General features: G+C 43.5%; 1 protein-coding gene across 5 annotated transcripts in view; it reads right to left on the reverse strand.

Moving 5' to 3' along the window:
* Positions 1–20,148, reverse strand: part of EFCAB2 (EF-hand calcium binding domain 2) — a 213,138-nt gene that overhangs the window by 51,074 nt on the left and 141,916 nt on the right. For all 5 annotated transcript variants that reach the window (XM_023584718.3, XM_058309398.1, XM_071207326.1 and 2 more), the window contains exon 3: positions 9,622–9,694. In XM_023584718.3, the coding sequence (XP_023440486.1) occupies positions 9,622–9,694 (73 nt within the window). The remainder of the gene's footprint in view (positions 1–9,621; positions 9,695–20,148) is intronic.

Here is a 20,148-nt window from a genome sequence, read left to right on the forward strand (position 1 = left end):
GCTGGCCATGTTTCTGCTCAATCTTCCATGTCCCACTGCTTGGATCAGATGAGGAATTTCATTTCAGCCCTGAGCAGTGCTCTGCTTTGATCTACTCCTGAAAGCTGGAAGTTGGCCATGAGGAACTTAGAAAGAGAAAGTATGGAGCAGCCAACTCCTTTTAACCACATTTCTACTGGACATTCAACCCTGGTTGACATTACAGTTCTTCCAGATAACAAACATGGTAGCCATGAATGCACCTCTTAGAGCTCCAACTGCAAAAAAAAACAATTGAATTATATCGCCAGCCATCATAAAACCATTATAACATTTTAGCCAAGGCTGCACTTCCCATGGGTTGATCCCAGTCAATAACTGAGTATGGCAGGGATACAAAGACAGGTCTCATTTCTGAAAGAAAAGGGACTCCTTTCATGGCTAGGTTTGAATTGAGAACTCCCCAGTCTTTGTTGATACTTCTTAGAACTGCTGCAATCCAAGATTTGTCCTTCTCAACCCTTCTTCCTCCCATCTCTCCTTCACAGGTTCAGACCTGCATCATATTCTGATGGCTTTCCCAGCCTGCCCTGGCTCCAATGATCCCCTCACAGGTGTTTCCCCCAATAAACCACTTGCAAATCTAATGCTGCCTTAGTGCTTGCTTCTCAGAGGACCCCGAGTATTACGAGTGGTTGTAGGAACGGTCTGAGGAAACAGGCAGTAAGATGGGGTTCTGAGAGAGGTTCAGTTACTGCCAGGCAGGCCAAAAGCAACGCTGTCCTTGGTGGAATCTGGAACATGACGACCCCTGGCGGGTCATTGCTAAAGATTCCACCCCTTGAAAATCCTAGGGAGGAGGAAAGCCCTTGCAGGTGCCATGAGTCAAGCATTTGAAAGATATGGGGGGACAGTGCCTACAGAGCAGCAGGGCTGGCTGTGTACTCTTAAGCTGCACTGATACCCTGCAGAAGAAGAATGAGAAACTGAGGGCCCTCTTCCAGCAGTTAAAGACTAGACGTGAAAACCAGAGGGTCTCTTCAGTAGATTACAAAGAAGCTCTTACCTCCTTCACGGAAAGAGCAGACTTAGATGGGCAATAAAAAAATGGGGCTTGGTAAACTTCTTCTGTAAAAGGTAAACACAAGACGTAAATATTTTAGGCTTTGTAGGGAATATAAGATGTGTCGTGTATTCTTTGTTTGTTTTTCTAAGCTTTTAAAAATGGAAAAACCATTCTTAGCTCGCAAGGCTGTACAGAAATAGGCCAGGGGAGGATCTGGCTTGTGGGCCATAGCTTGACATCTCTGAAAGAGAAGATCTAAGAGTTAGAATTAAAGACATCCAGAAATGTTTAAATATTCAGATAAGGCAGGCCTATTTTGCTAAGATCAGGACCCTGACTGCAAAAACCTGGCACCCTAAAACATGGTATGGAAACATCCAGATGGAAATCCCTGAGGATGTTAGCTGGGCAGATCCTCTGGACTCTCTGGCTTATCAAGGTGGCCCACCCTTCTCTAGTAGGAAGCAGACTTCTGCTGTGCTGTAGGAGATCCCTCGGGGGTAGCCCCCATCTCCTCTGTTGGGGCAGGCTGACTGATAACTTGGGCTAGATTGACCTGGCTGGGGGGCTAGACTATACAACTGGACGGTAAGAATTCATTGACTTTGGACACTCTCTCAGGGCACAGGATGTAACACCTTGGCAAAGATGCTAGAGGATGGGGCAAACTTGCTGCGAGGGTGGCCCTTAGAGACTTAAAGTAATTGCAACCAACACTGAGTGAAACAGAAAAGCCAGAGCTGCCTTGGCTGAGAGAAGTGGGCAGGCTAGAGTGGATATGAGTCAGAATATTTACTAGGGAAGCGGATTTGGCTCAACGGATAGAGCGTCTGCCTACCACATGGGACGTCCAGGGTTCAAACCCCGGGCCTCCTGACCCATGTGGAACTGGCACACGTGCAGTGCTGATATGTGCAAGCATAGGAGAGCCCCATGGGCAAGGAGTGCACCCTGTAAGGAGAGCTGCCCAGAGCGAAGAAAGTGCAGCCTGCCCAGGAATGGTGCCGCACACATGGAGAGCTGATGCAGCAAGATGACCCAACAAAAGAGACACAGATTCCAGGTGCCGCTGACAAGAATATAAGCAGACACAGAAGAACACACAGCAAATGGACACAGAGAGCAGACAACTTGGGGGGGGGGGGGAGATGGAGGGGAAGGGGAGAGAAATAAATACAAATAAATAAGTAATTAAATAAATAAATCTTAAAAAAAAAAAAAGAAAACCAGAGGATCATGTCCCGTGCTAGGGCCCAGAAGACGCACCACTCACCAAGGCTGTCAGGACGCGCTGGTGAGAAGGGCACCGTCATTACTAAGAAGTTCTATGACGCTTCTCCTCCAGGCCAGGGCTGGTGGTAGAGTAGGCAATCACCTACCAGGACCATTAATGTACATGGATGGCTCACCATTCCTTTCACTCCCAACTCCTACCCACCCACCCTACCCCTACCCTTGCAAGTAATAGAAGCCAAGCAGAGTTGTTTAACAACAGAAGCTAAGCGGCAGCATATGATGACCAGTAAGGATGGAAAAGGAGTGAGGGAGCTGTGGAGATGGTTAACAGAGCGTGGTTAAAACAGACGAGTAGCCAACAAGAATACTGTTTCCAAAAAAGGCCAGGATGGAGGAGCTGGAGGTTAAGGATGGTCAACCCAATAAAAAGGCATGATTCTTTCCTCAGTTCCTAAACCCAAGCCAACTTTCATATCTGGACTCCACTGACTGAAGAAAGAGGAAAAAGCTGTCCATAATACTCCTTTATTATGCTTTCTCACAGTTTCATTGAAAAATAATTTAAATGCAGTAACATGTGCAGTTTGAATTAATTTGGGGGAATTTTATAGTCATATAACCATCACCACAATCAAGATATAGAAAACCTCCTTCTTTATAAAAAGTTAATTCAAGCTCCTTTGCATTTGATCCTATCCCCCAATTCCTCATCCCAGGCAACCACTGATCTACTTTCTATCACTACAGTTTTGCCTTTTGCACAATTTCACATAAATGAAATAATAATATACAGTCTTTTGCATTTGACTTCTTTTACTTAACATATTATTTTTGAGATTCACCCATGTTTTGTGTATATCACTGTTTTGTTCCTTTTTATTCTTGAGTAGTAGTCCATAGTATGGATATCCCAGAACTTATTTATCCATTCCCCAAATTATAGAGATTTAGGTTGTTTCCAGTTTTTTAGAGATATTGTGATTGATCCTATTATAAACATTTGTTTTTGTTTTTAAATTTTTTTTCTTCTTTCTTTTTTTTAAAGATTAATATTATTTATTTATTTCTCCCCACCCCCTTGTTGTTTGTACTTGCTGTATCTGTTTGTCTTGTTTCTTTTAGGAGGCACCGGGAACTGAACCCAGGACCTCTGATGTAGGAGGGAGGTGCCTAATCACTTAAGCCACCTCTGCTCCCTTTTATTTTCTTTTAAATGTTACATGCAAAAAATACGAGATCCCCCATATATCCCCAACCCCCACCCCACTCCTCCCACATCCACAACCACTTCCATTATCATGGAACATTCACTGCACCTGGTGAATACATTTTGGAGCACTGCTGCACCACATGGACAGTGATCTACATTGTAGTCTACACTCTCCCCCAGTCCACCCAGTGGAACATGGCAGGACACACAATCTGTGTGGACATATATTTTCATTTTTCTTGGGTAAAAACCTACAAGTGGGATTGCTGGATTGTATAGTGTATGAGTCAGCCAAAGGGGTGCTGATGCAAAATACCAGAAATCAGTTGGTTTTTATAAAGGGTATTTATCTGGGGTAGGAGCTTACAGATACCAGGCCATAAAGCATAAGTTACTTCCCGCACCAAAGTCTATTTCCACGTGTTGGAGCAAGATGGTTGCCGACGTCTGCGAGGGTTCAGGCTTCCTGGGTTCCTCCCTTCCTCAGGCTTCTCTCTGGGTTCAGGGTTCCTCTCTTCCTCTGTGAGCTTACTTCCAGGGGCTCCACCTTAAGCCTTCAGCATCAAATTCCAACATCAAAACTCCAACATCAAAAACCTTCAACTCTGTCCCTTGCCATGCCTTTTATCCATGAGTCCCCACTCTTTGGTGGGTGGGGACTCAACATCCTACTGGCACAAGAGGTTTACATAACGACTTAATCCAGTAAACCTATGAATCCAATATAATCTAATATGCCCAGAGGAGAAGATCAGTTTACAAATATAAGCCAATATTTCATTTTGGAATTCATCAATAATATCAAACTGCTATATTTAGTAAGTGTACATTTACCTCTAAAGACACTGTCATATTGTTTTCCAGAATGGCTGTACTATTTTATAGTCAAACCAGTAATGTATGAGTGTTCTACCTGCTCCAAATTCTTGCCAATATTTGATACTGTCAACCTGTTTCATTTTAGCAAGTCCAGTAGGTACAGTGATAGCACGTTACTTTCAATGACCAGTGATATTCATCATCTTTTCGTGTGTTTAGTGGCCATTCTGATATCATTTATTAAATGTCTGTTCAAATCTTTGGTTATTTTTAAAATTGGATTGGTTGTTTTAGTTGGGGTTCTCTAGGGAAACAAAACTGATAGGAGATATCTGTAAATATTATGAGATTTTATAAAATTGTCTCATGTAACTGTGGGGATGCACAAGTCCAAATTCCATAGGGCAGGCTGCAAGTTGGGAACTCTGATGAATGATTTGATTAATTCTCCAGGAGAAGCTGGTTGGCCAAAGCAGAGATGGAGATTCTTTCTTCTGACTGCTGAAATCATCATTTCTTTTAAGGCCAACTGATTGGACAAGATGTCTCTCATTGCTGAAGGCAGTCTCCTCAGCTGATTGTGGATGTAATCTGCCATAGATGCAATCAACTTATTTATGATTTAAGTCCAGGAAATGTCTTCACAGTAATAATTAGGCCAGTGTTTGCCTGATCAAATAACCAGGCAACATTACCTGGCCCAGGTGACACATAAACTGAACCATATCAATGCTCTTATTATTAATTGAAAGAGCTATTTATATATTCTGGACCTAAGATCTTTGTCACATAAATGATTTGCAAATATTTTTCTTCTAATCTGTGGCTTGTATTTTTGTGTTTGTTCCTGTTATTGGTGCTGTTTTTAAACTGTGTCATTTGCTGAACAAAATTTTGACAAAGTTAATCATTTTTCTTTTATAGTTTAACCACTCTGTATCATACATAAGAAATCTTGGGCAAACCCAAGGTCACACAGTTTCCTACTGTTTTCTTCTAGAAGTTTTTCAGTTTTAGCTCTTATGTCCAGGCTTATGATCCATTTCAAGTTAACTTTTGTGTATTGTGTAAGGAAGGGTTTAAGTTTGATTTTTCCCATTCAGATATTCAGCTGTTCTAGCACCATCAGTTGAAACTCATATGTTTTCCTCATCGAAGTACCTTGACCCCTTTGTCAAAGATCAAATGACCATGTAAGTGTGGGTCTATTATTTTAGCTATTCTAGGTCCTTTGTCTTTCCAATAAATTTTAGAATCAACTTATAAATTTCTTCAAAAAAGATTGTTTTTTAATCTATAGATAAATGTGGGGCATGTATTGAATCTATAGATAAATGTGGGGAGAACTGTCACCTTAAAAGTGTAGAGATTTCTACTCCATGAATATTTCAGGGTGAAATATTTTCCAATTCCCCCTTGTGATTGATCTTTGATTCATGAATTATGAGAAGTGTTACTTAATTCATAATATTTGAGGATTTCCTAGTTACCTTATTCTCAATTGATTTCTAATTTAATTCCATTTTTTTACTCTATGATTTCAATTTTTTTTTAAATTGTTGAGACTTATCTTACGGCCCAGCACTTAAACACTTGGAAAGTACATGCACTTGGCAGTTGTTGGGTGTCATAGTCTGCAAATATCAATTAGTTCAGAGTGCTTGATGGTGTTGTTAGATCTTCTCGCTCTTTGCTAGCATTTTGTCTAGCTGCTCTAGCCATTATTTAGAAAGGGTTGTACAAATCTCCAATTGTGGTTGTGGAATTGTCTATTTCTCCCTTTAACCAGTCCATTTTTGCTTCATGTATTTTGAAGTTCTGTTATTAGGTCATAGGCATTTATGACTGTGACATCTTCTTGATTAAGTGACCTGCTTATCATGATTGCAATGTAATAATCTTGTCAACATAAGCCTTCTTTTCCAAACACCTTTTAGTTCCCCTTTGGAACTACTTTTAATTCTCCATAACTCCACTTAGGTATGAAATTCAAAGGATATAGAATTCCAAATATTCTTTGCACTTATACTAAATGCCATTACCTCCTCTCAGCTCTGGAACACTGAAGATCCTAGATGGTCCTTAGTCTTAAAGGAAGGATCATTTGATAACCTGCATGTCAGGAAAATATTCACTAACTCTTTACACACTTGCCAGTTTTCGTGATATTCCAAACAGGCAGAGATTATGCACGACAAGTTGCTAGTCATGGATACTAAGTGGATAGATTATAAAGTTTAGATAGCTCTGAGATCCCTATTCGTTCATAACTGTTCTAAATAGGTATTATTTTAAAAGTCTGGGTCAACGTGCCTAAGAAAAGGGTAAAGAAAGTATAAAAACTTGGGATCTTAGCATCCACTGTGGCTAACTGCCCAAATTAGTGGGGACCTTTTGGTAAAGAGCTACCTGTAAAGCAAGCAAAACCAAATATGCACCAGGTGCCCACCAAATGACCATTGATTCCTAACCATTAAATTTCTGTTAAAAAATAATCATAAAATAAAATAAATTTTTAAAATGCTTAAAAACTAAAGGAAAAAAATCCCTATTAAACTAAATCCTCATAACAACACTTTGATACTATTTCATTTCTTTTTGCAGATGTGGAACCCAGCTTTGAGAGACTAAATGGGCTCAATGAAGACCAGACAGCTAGCTATAAGTGGGAGTCGAGGGATTTGAACCTGATCTCCTAGCCCCAGATGTGACATTTGTTCTTCCTTGCTGTAGAAACCTATAGATCAAGAGTCGCAACTTTTCTATAAAGGGCCAGAGGGTAAACGTTTTAAGCTTTGCAAGCCATCTGGTCTCTGTCACAACTACTTAATGTTGCCCAATACTAAAGCGTGAAAACTGTTACAGAAAATAACATCAGTTTAGCTGTGTTTCAGTAAAATTTTACTAAGGAAAAAAGAGGTGGGGGGCTGGATTTGGCCCAGGGGCTGTGGTTTGCTGACCTACTACACATTAAAACATACACACAAAAACCTTAAGGCTTCCACAGAGGGAGGAGGCTCCGAAAGTTTTTCTCTCTGACCATCAGAGGCATTTTTCATTATTGCTCCACCTAATCTAGTAAATTATATCCAATAATGATGATTTCCCTGTAAACTCATCTTTCAGTTCCCATCTTTCCACAGTGCCAGGCTTCCTCACCCTAAGGTCAATTCTTTATCTTTAACATTTTAAGGCAGTAGTCGGCAACCTTACTTATGTGAGAAGCAATTCAGGAAAAATCGAATTTTCCCCCACTCATAAAAGTATTTTTATAGAATCCCCAAGTTGAAAACATTGTATCCTTACAACTCCTTGCTTTATCGAATATTTTTAAGTGTTAACGCAAAATGGGTACTTCTGTTCAGTTAGCAAGGTGCTAATGTCTGGGCAGTAGGATCATCTTTCTAATCTTCCATTCCTTAACTTTATACAGTACTTTGGGATTCAAAGTGCCGTCTTATACATTGTTTCATTTACTTGTGGAGCCAACTTTGAAGTAGGTATTACTCCCATACTCAGAGTCACAGTTCCTTCTCTTCAATGTGACGTTGGCAAAGGGCCTCTTTAACGCAGGCACTGTGCTCGGTGCAAGGAATAAACCATAAAATAAAATCCCACTTTCCTGCCTTTCTCCCTTATCCTCTGTGGCAGTTTGAAGCTTTTGTGGACCCCAGAAAATCCTGTTCTTAGAGCTAATCCATTCCCGTGCATGTGAACCTATTGTAGGCGGGAACTCTTGATTAAAATCACTTTAGTTACGGGCCTTGGATGAGATTGTGGGACCCAGGGTGGGTCTTAACCCTCTTACTGGATCCTTTATAAACACAGGAACAAAAAGCCCAGACACAGAAGGAAGCTGCAGAGACTGAGGGGAGACCAGAAGCTGCGAGAGGAGGCCGCAGGGGCCGGAAGCTGAAGCAGGGAGGGCCGGGGGAGGGGGCAGCGGAGCCGCTGCTGCACGCCCTGCCAGGTGCTGACCGCCCTCGGCCGCCCACGAGAAAGGAGCTCCCAGTGCTGCCTTGATTTGGACACGTTCACGGCCCCAGAACTGTCAGCTTTTCAACCGAGTAATTTCCCACTGTAAAAGTAACCCATTTCTGGTATATTGCTCCCACCACTTTCAGCAAACGAAAACACAGTCTTTGTTAATCCTGGCTTCTAGGGATAAGCAATTCTGAAAAAATTCTTCTCCTGGGAGTTGCCCAGGTAGCTTTTCCCCTTAAGTCCTCTGTTTCATTAACCTGAAAGCTGCACTTGAAATCAGATCAAGGCCAGAGAGCACATTCGGCTCTCTGGTCTTGGGTTGCCCATTGCTGCTTTATGGGGCAATTCTCTCCACGGACTCATCTACACTGTTACAGTTTGTCATTTTTTTAAATTCTTAGGATGTCTGGTCAATGTCAAGTTAGTTCTGATCAAGGAAAAATGACTCATGGAATCTAGGTTCTTGGAGCTTCATTGAGCAATTCATGAATCAGGCAACATCCCACTCAGAAAGTAGAAGGGAGACCCACGGAGGGGGTACAGAGGGGGCGCTCATAGGACAAATGTGGAAGCCACTGAGGAAGTGTTCTGACTAGCAGGCAATGCGCTTCCATTTACACAGGGGGGCTTATAAAATGGGGGGCAGGTCCACATGGATTAGTATGGCATGCTGTCCCTTCTGATAGGCTGCCTCTGGGACAGAGACCAGTTTCGTCACCAGGTGATGCTCCTCCGTGTTCCATTTTCCTGAAAGACCCCTGCAGGCCAAGTGTTTTTGACTCATGGAAAGCCCTTCTGGAAGAGGGGTCATCTTCCAGCCACACCCAAGGCAGGCAGCCATTTTCTTTAACAGTTTACTATTGTATCCTGTTTACTACTTGTTCTCAATGTTATTTTTACTTCCTCCAAATAAACGTAAATCCCTTGTGGTCTCCCTTTCTGCTTCTAATCTCTTTGAACTGGTATCATTTACTATTTGTCTTTCATATTCATATGTCAATATTCTTTCTGCATATGATCAATCCCTTACACCTACTTGTCTTTCTTCAACTAATTTGAAAGATAAGATAATATCTAAAGTGAGGTCTTTACATCATCCATGGAATTACGAGCTCATAGTCATTTCTTCAAGAGCTGATCTTAATTCTTTCAGATCTTATTGGCTGGTTAATATGCTTGGCTGCCCTAAAGTTTTCACTGAGCACATTCATTAGTTTTCAGCATTCTTAGTTTCAGGTAAGGATCTTTTAATTACAAATCATTGCGCAGGGTCCTTTGGATCAATACTCAAGAGTCCACTAAATGAAACTTTCTTTGCCTTACTTACTTCTGCAATCAGATCATGTAGCTCTCCTTCGCTAGGGCAGCATCCTAACGACCTGATAATTGTTCCAATCTCTCTGGCAAAAAAAAAAAAAAAATTAGTCAATACTTTTAGAACATAAATTCTGAAAAGGCAAGTGCTATGTCTCTCTCAATTATTTCAGAGCATAGCAAAGTCACTCAGTAAATATTTATAATTACAAAAGATACTTCCTGGAGAAAGGAAAAGGCAGACAAAGGAACCAAAGAAAGAGGAAAGAAGTGTTTTCATTGATTGGCAAAGTCAAGCCCTACCTGGGCCAGATCATAAAGTTCTAGAACAAGAGATAGAGGGAAAATAAGAAGGAAAAGACACGTCAGTCCACTATTGGCCGATTTTCGGTGTTCCCTGTGAACTTGGGCTTCCACATCTGTGAAATGGGACGATTCTGTCCATCCCCGAGGTTCCTGGTGAAGCTGACAGTGCAGAGCCCTGGAGAGCGGGACCTCGAGGGCCACACGGTGGGATTCAGCCCTACCTCTGCAGATTGCCCCTTGGCCCTGGGCCGTTAAGCCGCCTGCTCTGCGAAACACCGAACCGCTCGGGTCCTGGGCACCTGCCCAGGCTAAGTAAACACGAGCTCTCGCTAATGCAAAGCCCAGCTCTTAGCCGAGGAGCCACGCAGGGAGAGTCAGTGATTGTAAAAAGAAAGAAAGCGGTGACTATGGCTGAGAGACGTAAAGTGGAGCTGGGAGGGCGTTCTTGGGGTTCCTCCCACCCCCATCTCAGCCAGGGCTCACGGGCTGCCAGAGTGGACGAAGCCTGCAGCAGCTGTACTCCCCCAAATCCTAGGGAAGCCGACACCAGACGCCAGCCCAGAGGTAAGGAACTCGGTGAACTAACTTCAGGACCACCGAGTGCCAGATACCTGCCAGTCAGGGCCATGGAATCTCCTTTTCTTTAAAAACCCTCGCGCGATGCGACGAGAGGACTGCACTGGGGCTGCTCCCTGAACCTGTGCACCCTCAGCTGCAATTCTAGGGCAAATAACCCCTTTGCTGCCTTGCAGTTTAGTTTGTTATTTCTCAGGTGACCTTTCGTGTCAGAAAATGGACCCAAAGTGACCAGCAGCCTGAGGGCAGAGCCAGGGATCTGACCCCGCCCTCAGGAGCCCCTGGGCTCTGCAGCCTCCCCAGGGCCGCTGGTTCCGGTGGGGGAGGCCTCTTGGTTCCCAGCTCCTCTGCCTGGCTGAGGGTCTGGCTTTTCTTGGGGTGTCTGTTGGTAAAGGGCATCTGAAATGTGGTTGTGGTGCAGGCTGGCTGCCGCAGCCCTTTTGGGTCTGCCCTTTTTGGTAGACGAGGAACCTTTCCTCGTCTGGTGAGGACTCAAATGGGACTGTAGAAATTCCCGCTTTGGTACTGAGCTCTTTTCGGTGGAGGGGCACTTCTAACAATCAACCCGACCTCTGTTCTGACCGTGAGCAATCAAGTCATTATTTTGGTGGGCACAAGATAGGCATTTAGATGCTTTTCGAGCACCTGCCACATTTTCTTGAGAAGCCTCAGCTTCCGAAGACCAAGACTCCCACGAAAGGATTAGGGGGTCACAGATGGGCTAGAATGACACAAGGTTACCTGCCACCCTCCAGACCGTGGCAGTGCACTTAGGGACACCTGGCCGAGGATGGACAACTAGAGCACAGGCTGTTCACCAGGTAAAACCAGTATCCCGTGGAGGCACACTGCAAAATGGCACACTTGCCCCAAACCCAGGCCATTCCTCTCAGGTTTAGGGTTTAGGATTGCTCACAATCAGAAATAAGTAAAAGAATTGGTTCCAATCTTCTAAGAACTGTAATGGTACACCACTGTCTAGCACGCCAGCTGGCTTCTTGTACAAAAATTATGGTCCTGCTTCATGTAAAATCTTAACCTGCTGGACCTGGCACACTAGAGAAAATCTTGAATTATAATGGCCACAAAGGGGACCTTTTGATTTGCCTAGATTGGTATATTTGTGTACTCAACTAGAAGATAGAGGCTACAAAAGTAGCAACCCTAATGGGATACTTATTTTAATTATTACTTGAAAGCTTCCAAATTTATAACTAATTCTAAAATTGCCTCTCTTCTAGAAACAAATACTAAATTAAGAGTCTAAATAAGACTTATCTAAGTACCTTATCATGCTTGAAAAGTTATCCAGAACTCTCCACTCTGACTGTTCCAGCCCTCCTTTAAACACCTCCTGTCCTCCTCCTGTTGGTCCTCACTCAGCCTAACTCCCCTTCTAGAGTGATAAGATTTCCTAAATCCTGCTGAAGACCCCATAGGCTTTGCGAAAGAATTCAATATTACTCAGATTTATGAGCCTGGATCCTCAAACTTCTACCAATTAATTCACATGACCTTTGGTGAAGGTTATGCCAAAATCTGGACAGACAAAGTAATTGAAAAGATCCCACAAATGCCTTTTCAATACAAAGAGCTACTGATAATACTGAGGCATGTAAGCTAGCTAAGGAACTCCACAAGATCATATCTGAAGTCTTCCCCCAAATTATTGATTGGAGAAAAACCTAACAATGTAACCAGAAGCTTGACAAGCCCATTTATGAATATAACAGGCTCAAAAACCCTTTAAATAATTCTCCGGTCTTGACCATATTAACTATGAAAACTCCACCCTGTAATTGAGAGCTAAGAATTAGCAAATCATTATGACCACTGAATCATCATATAGATTTTTTTTTTACTTTTAATATATTGTAGTATAGCCAAAAGTTAGTACCTGAAATTACTGAAACTCACTGAACTAGTTTCAGACCGTGTTTATACTCAATATTGTGACTAGTCTCAACCCTCGTTTACACTTAGTATTGTAATGATAACACTCTGTATCTTCCCTTGTGTGAATCTAGAAAAACCCTGACTCTAGAATCTAGAAAAATCCTTAGACTCGAGAGACAGGTTTTGGGGCGGGTGCCTGTCTGATCCCCTCCTTTGTGCTTAGCAACACTCTCTCTCTCTCTGAAATCTGGTGTCTCAGGGCTAGATGGTTGGATCGTATCAGACAGGCACCGCACCACTTCTGTTCCTAACAACCTTATCTAATTCTACTTTTGTTAACAGTCTTTCAGAAGAAAGAAGCACCACTCTAAACCATGAACAACTAAATTGGGTCACAAAGGAACCTAATGATTTAGTAAATCTTACATATCAATTGGATCACATCTTTAAAAAGGCTGAGAAAAAGAAATGCCCCCAAGCTAAAAGAATGCAAGTACAATGAACACAAACGAGGAGCTGCCAATTACAGTGGCTGTTAAATCAGCTCTCCGTGAACACTTCAGGCACCAGGGTTCAGGACCCAGGTCCTTGTAATTACTGCAAGCAACCCCGACATTGGAAGAGACTGCCCAAAACTACCCTGAAATAGCAGCACCCCCTCCCCCAAAAGCTCTTTGCCCTCTAAGGAAGCAAAGTGTCTTCTAAAACAACTGCTCGGGCTGCTCCAGGGATATGGCAGAGGTTTTTCCAGTTGTCCATGATACATCTTTAGGCGAGATAGATCTGCTAATTGGAAACAAGGGTATACGGGCTCTAATAGATAGTGAGGCTACCTTCTCTGTCTTTACAAGGCACCCATTAATTTTTGCTAGCACCCTCTACTTCAATTCACCTTCTCAGAGGAGATTTCCTTGGATTATTCCAGGCACACTTATCTTTCTCCAAAAAAAGGAGAAAATTAACTTGGAACTTTTAGAACCAGATTCAACAGACCAGGATAAGGAACTAAGTCCCATATGTATTCCTGTCCTTTCAGGCAAAGAAATAAAATGTAGCCACCACCCTCTTTTAGGTACTATTCCAACCCATTTCATCATCCACGTCACCTACCGATATGGGCCACGTTGTTTCCGCCCCTATGCCTGCCCCAGAGCCTCCTCCCAGACTTTGACCAAATCCAAAGAACTCTAACCTTCCCTCCTCCCAAGACCAAATGTCAATTAGGAAGAATTTTAGGCCGGGTAGGATATAGAAATTGGATTCCTAATGTTTCCTTGATGGCTCAACCCTTATATATCTTACTTAAAACTGAACAAATTGGGGAAGCAGATGTGGCTCAAGCATTTGGGCTCCTGTCTACCATATAGGAGGTCCAGGGTTCAATGCCCAGGGCCTCCTGGTGAAGACAAGCTGGCCCTTGTGGCAAGCTGGCCCACGCAGAGCACTGGCCTGCATGGAGTGCTGGCCTGCGCCAAGTACTGCCCCACGCAGGAGTACTGCCCCACGCAGGAGTGCTGCCCCACGCAGGAGTACTGCCCCGCGCAGGAGTGCTGCCCCACGCAGGAGTGCTGATCCATGCTGAGAGCTGGTGTAACACGATAATGCAACCAAAAGAGACATAGAGGAGAAACAATAAGAGACACAGCTGACCAGGGAGCTGAGGTGGTGCAAGAGAATGACCACCTCTCTCCCACTCTGGAAGGTCCCAGGATTGGTTCCCAGAGCTGCCTAATGAGAAGACAAGGAGACATAGAAGAACACCCAGCAAATGGACACAGAGAGCAGACAACGGGAGGTGATGGGTGGGTGGGGATAAACAGATAAATAAATAAATAAATAAATAAATAAATAAATAACTCTTAAAAAAAAGACTGAACAAATTGATCCCCTTATTTGAGATGAAACTGAAGCAGGTTAGTATAGCAAAAGGGGGAAAGTGGTTGGCCTGGCAGACAACATGACTGACTGACCGAAGGGCCAAGAGAACCCACCAGAAACCTCCTGAGAGAAGGCTGCTGGAAAGACACTGCAAGATCCTGGCCATAAGAATCTTGTTTGGAGTGAGAAAACTTTTCAGGGTGAAAGGAAAGTGCCAGATAGCCTCAAAAGGCCTCACCATTGGCCCCCTGAGAAATGACAGGTGGGGCAACCAATCAGAACAGCAAACAGACTTTAAAAAGCCCCACCCGTGCCACTCACCCTGTAGCAAGGCTGTGGTCCATCCCTCAGACTATGTACTTATCTTGTTTTTTTGTTTCTTAATAAACTCTTTACTCCCTTGCCTACCCTATGATGTGTCCTTAAATTATGTTATACAACATAAGCCCAGAAACCAGAGCCATCTGGTAATATTATTTGGTGAGCCAGCCAGGAGACAGAGAGGGAAGGGGCACTCCCAACACCCAGCAAGGACTAGTGAGACTAATCCTTTAATTAAAGCCTGTCAGTGCCCAAGATTCTCACCTGAGCCAGTTCCTTACTCAGCCCCTGGGAGGCCCTGAAGCTCCTCTTAATTCATTGCCCCCGGGGCCCCTGAGGCTGTTTGATGTAAGCCACAGATCAGTCCCTGCTTCTTAATTGCCTTTTAAGGTTGGATCTGACTGTGGAACTCAGACTCTAGGAGTGGCCATGAGATGAGCTCGCTCATGGCTACTTCCTAAGACCTCTGCAAAGCAGGTAAAAGAAAGGTCCCTAGCCAGTCCCTTTCCTAGCGGGAAAGCCCAGCTTGGAAGCTAAGGTCTGGGAACCGGACCCAGATGGCTCCCAAGACCTCGAAGGCTCTGGGGACACCAGAGACATAGGCTCCTGATCCCTGGAACATGGGGACAGCAAGCAGGGCTTCCAACCTCCAGGACACTGGCTCGGCAAGTAATCCACTCAACCAGGTCTAGTGGTGGGATGCCTCGCAGACTGAGAATACAGTTATCCTCCCCTAGGACACAGGGCAGCATCTAAGTGTGACAACCTGCCTACTGACAGCCTAAAAAGAAAGAGGCTAATCTTTTCCTGCCACTCCGTGTGGCCACAGTATGGCTGAGAGTGGCCTCTGTATGGGACCCTGAATTCCGTTAAACTTGAGTAAGAAAGGAGAGGACAGACAGGTCTGAGGGCCAGAGACCATGTGGTCACGTCTCCTTGAAATCAACGAGGAAACGTACTACCAAACTGCTCAGTTTTAAATGAGCTCAGGGAAGTTCCTCAGAGGCAGAGCTGAGAAACCAGCCTTAGTTCAGAGAAAGGTGACGAGGCTGTAAAACACCCCCTGTAGATCCTAACTCTAGAGAAGGACAGATTCCCCTAGGAACTCCAGTCTGCACCGGATATCTGGGGAAAGCAGCAGAAACTTTCCCTGGGCCCCCAAGCTTCCATTAACTCCCTTTTAGAAACAGCCTTCTCAGTTTTCAACAATCAAGGCCACACTGCCAAGATGGAGAGGTTGGAGGGGTGGGCGCAGGGCCAGGCCAGTCTCACCTTTTAACTGCCACCGTTAAAGGCACTGTCACCCAAGGGTTACCCGAATCCAGACTCCTCATCAGCAGGAACCTGGCCCCAAGCTGCCTCGCCACGTGGACCCCAGGGGAGCACAGAAGGGCCTGAATGCACAGGTAAAGCATGACCAGGAGGCCTCAGGGGACCCCTGACGTGGCAAGTAAGAATGTTAATTTCTTAATTAACACAGGAGCCAATTACTCAGCCCTAGCCTACACTCCAGACCTCTCTAACCTCGGTTGTGCCTAATGAGTGCAGTGAATGGGGGCTCGAGATCTAGGCCATTTACTAAAGCAACCTCCTCATGTGCCATCAGTTAAGATTAAAAGGTTCCTGGGAATTCCTAGCTCCCTGCTTATTCCCCTGTAACACTCCAATCCTTCCAGTGAAAAAATCTTTTGCAGGGCATTTATCCCTTGTTGGGAGGTAACTAAAAGAATGCAGCCCCCAGAGCAGCTCCAATTTTGTGTCTTGTCAGGGAAAAGGCTGCCCTAGGCTCCTTAGTTCTGTGCTTAGCAGCTTCCCAGGGATTTTCCTGGAGGAACAAAGCTGGAGGTGATATGGACGTGTATTTCTTTGTGAATAACCTGGGCTGTGTGTGTAAGCTTGCTAAACTTAAGATTCCAGCATAAGCCATGTGTGCATGCAAACAATAAGAACTGCAGACCCTCTTCTTGTAATCACAACAACCACTCCAGCCTGCCTAGTTCCTGGAAAGCCCCAAGCTCCGAAAACCAAAACTAAAATCTAACGCTACACATCAAACGCTTCCTAATTCCATCCCCCATACTCTTTGTATAAAAGCAACCTACAAGACTGGCACAGGGCTCAGTATTTTGGACAGGAATCTGCCAGGCCTGGACAGTTGCAATAAATCTTCCTTCTCAGAGATTCCTGAGTCCTAGCCTTCAACACACGATCACTGAATCCTCTGCTTCCACTACATTTCCTGGGGGCTCGTCAAGGATTGCAATGAAGGCCAGAGACAGCAGCATTTCGTTGCCCCTTTCGGATGCCTCCAAGAAAGCCAGGAGAGCCCAGGCAAATCACCAGCCCAGGGTACCCCTGGACCCCTTTTAATCCAGAAAGAGACTGTGGGCTACACTGGATCCCTCCCAGGAAAAAGCCAGACACACCAAAGGGTCTAAAAGGAAATCCTGAGAACAAAAAAGAAGCTCCGCATGCCAGACAGGTAAGACCCCTGCGGGCATAGTGTAGGAAAGGCCTAACAGTAAACGTTAGAAGGAGGGCCTGATCAGCTCCCAAAAGGACCACAGTACCCCCAAAAGTTTGGGGGGAAGCCATCTTCTCCAGGTCTGAAAAGAAAAAAAACCTGATGTTTGGTTTTAGCTGACTGTGGGTTGGCATCTGGTTTGCCTTCACTAAGGTAGTGAAGGTTTGGTTACAGTGGGAGAGGCATTGATGGATTTAGGTCCTGCTCCCTACCTCTCTTTAAAAAAAAGGCCGGCTGCCTCTTGTGCCTTTCTTTTGGCTGCTCTCTCTCTCTCAGCCACCATAGGAAATGAGGGATCAGTATCCCAGTGCTTTCCACAAGGATGCATCCTGAAGAACTGGTCCAAATTTGGAAGATCTTGGTTACAGAAAAATGAATTGATTTTTGTAATAAAGCTTAGTCTGAATATGAATTGAACAATGGAGAAGTTTAGCCAGAAATATCTTTTAATTTTAATGCTGGATTGCAATTGAGCTTGTTTTGTAAACAGCAAGAGTAGGCAAAGAGCCCTGTTAGAAGTTTCCCCTTGCTAAGGCTGTAATAATTAACTAGCTGTAACTCAGTTCCCCCTGATACGCATTAAAGAAAGATAAGCTCCCTCCCCCCATAGCCTATGGTGGCACTTCCCAAAAGTTAAACAAAGAAACCTCCTAAAAATAAAAGTAAAAAGGAGAAAATTTGGAAACAGCCGTACTGGAGAAACAAAAATTATGAGTCAAATTGATGGGCTTCGTGTTTCTGTCTGTGTGTTGTGGCTCTTTAGTGTTTGTCCATTTATTCAAAGCCAGTGTATGTTTTCATGCCTCTGGTTAGTGGTATTGAATTCTGTGAAATGGTGAACTTTGGTTAGGCTGGAACTCTGGGACACCAGGTCAGTCAACTAAAAGGGTTTCTCTTCACTCTTCCTAGAATAATAAGCACAGCTTCTGGCATGCCAGCGGGCTCCCCATAGGAGCCTCTTCTCAGGAATTGGGAAGTTCTGCCTGCTGCTGGTCCACATGGCCACAGAGCAGGCTCCGTGTGAAATCCTGAACTCCAATTAAACTGGCGTAAAAAAAGGGGGGGGGGGGGAGATAGCTCTGAAACCCAGAAACCTCATGTCGTGTCTCCTTAAAGAAATGAGAATGTCAAACTTCTCAGTTTAAACTCAGTCACGCCTATAAAAGGTATGAATAGTGATCAAAATAAAGAAACTTCACATGCCATCAATTAAGGTAAAAAAAAATTCCTAGAAATGCTAAAAAAAAATTCTTCTGTTTTAATCTGTGCATAACATGGTGTTCAACTTTGATATCTGTGTTTAACTTTTTTATTTTTATTTTTTTTTAAGATTTATTTATTTATTCCCCGCCCCCCCCCCCATGTCTGCTCTCTGTGTCCATTCGCTGTGTGTTCTTCTATCCTTATCAGCAGCACAGGGAATCTGTGTTTCTTTTTTGTTGTGTCATCTTGTTGTGGCAGCTCGCTGTGTGTGCGGCACCATTCCTGGGCAGTCTGCACTTTCCTTCGTGCTGGGCGGCTCTCCTTCCAGGGCACACTCCTTGCGCGTGGGGCTCCCCTATGCAGGGGACACCCCTGCGTGGCACGGCACTCCTTGCACGCATCAGCACTGTGCGTGGGCCAGCTCCACATGGGTCAAGGAGGCCTGGGGATTGAACCGCGGACCTCCCATGTGGTAGGCAGACACCCTAGCCACTGGGCCAAGTCCACCTCCCTGTGTGTAACTTTGTCAGTTTGCTTGTGCATAGGATATCAGACTTGGGGTGCACCTGTTACAAGTTGGATAATGGTGAAAGATAACCTAAAAATGAATCTTTAAATGCCAATACTGTCTTGCTAGTGGATTTAATGCATAAATCACAAGTGAAATTTATTTAATTGCTGGAAAAGCAGAAAAACTACACAAAGTTGTTACTAATAAAATTGTTTTAAAGGTGCCCAAATTGATTTCAAGTAAAAACTTTCTAGAAACTAAGAGTTGAAATCATTGTATAAGTACCTTTATATATAAAACAAAACAAAAAAACAACACACACACAAATTATTACAGTGGAGTAGATGTAGCCTAGATTTTGGCTATTGTAATGGTAATCTTAAACTAATTTACCTTTGTTTATGGCTTCTTCAAGTCTATCTAGTGCTTACTATAGTAATGGTATTTATAACTTAAAATTACCTTTAATTAGGATTATTTTATAACTAACTTCACCTAGCCTCTAGACTTCAACTATTGTGATGGTAATTATAAACTGAGTTTTGCCTTTGTTTATGGTTACTGCAAGTCTGGCCCTCCCCTTGCCTCTGCTTATGGTTCTGAAGCAAAGAAAAATTGTATGGTAGCAGTGGAAACATTTTGGTTATAAGCCATTAATTAAGAAAGCCACAAAGGGGAGAAACGCACCAACCCCTAGTCTGGAGAAGCCAGCAAAGGAAAGCCTTCAGGGAAATCTTTCAAGTGTTGTTTTACAGTTGAACTTGTTTTGTAAGAAAAGAAAAAAGGAAAGTTTTAAGTAACTAAGTTGTGTTTCCGTGTCAAACTATTCACGTCTGCCTATTTGCTCAGTGTATATCTTCATATATCAGGATAATAATATCAAATTAACAAATAATTCTTTAAAAAACTCTTTTCAAATTGTTAAAAATTAAATATGCAGTTATATATGTAATAAATATTCCTAGAACCCAAATTAGGCTAAGCAGTATGAAGAAGTCATATAGAAATCTGAATATTGAAACTATTGGGAAAGGAAAAAAAAAATTCTGAGCTCTTTGCCCTGCCCAGCCCCCAGGGCCTTCTCCTTGCAAGAGCTCTGAGGGAGGGGCCAGGCTTGGCAGATTAAAACTGTCTTCTAGGCTGGGGAATGAAGTCGGTTTCTCCTGTAGGTCCCCATTTTAAACCTTTTAACAGCCTTAAAAAATGGTGATTACTAATCCTATTACCATATTTCAGCAAGGAAAGGAAAAGTCCTTGAAAGCTATGAAAAGGTCCTTACTAAATTATAATTAAAGCAAATTAAATAATTATAATATATTCCAGAG

This window comes from Dasypus novemcinctus, chromosome 13, assembly GCF_030445035.2.
Source record: "Dasypus novemcinctus isolate mDasNov1 chromosome 13, mDasNov1.1.hap2, whole genome shotgun sequence".
Lineage (NCBI taxonomy): Eukaryota > Metazoa > Chordata > Mammalia > Cingulata > Dasypodidae > Dasypus > Dasypus novemcinctus.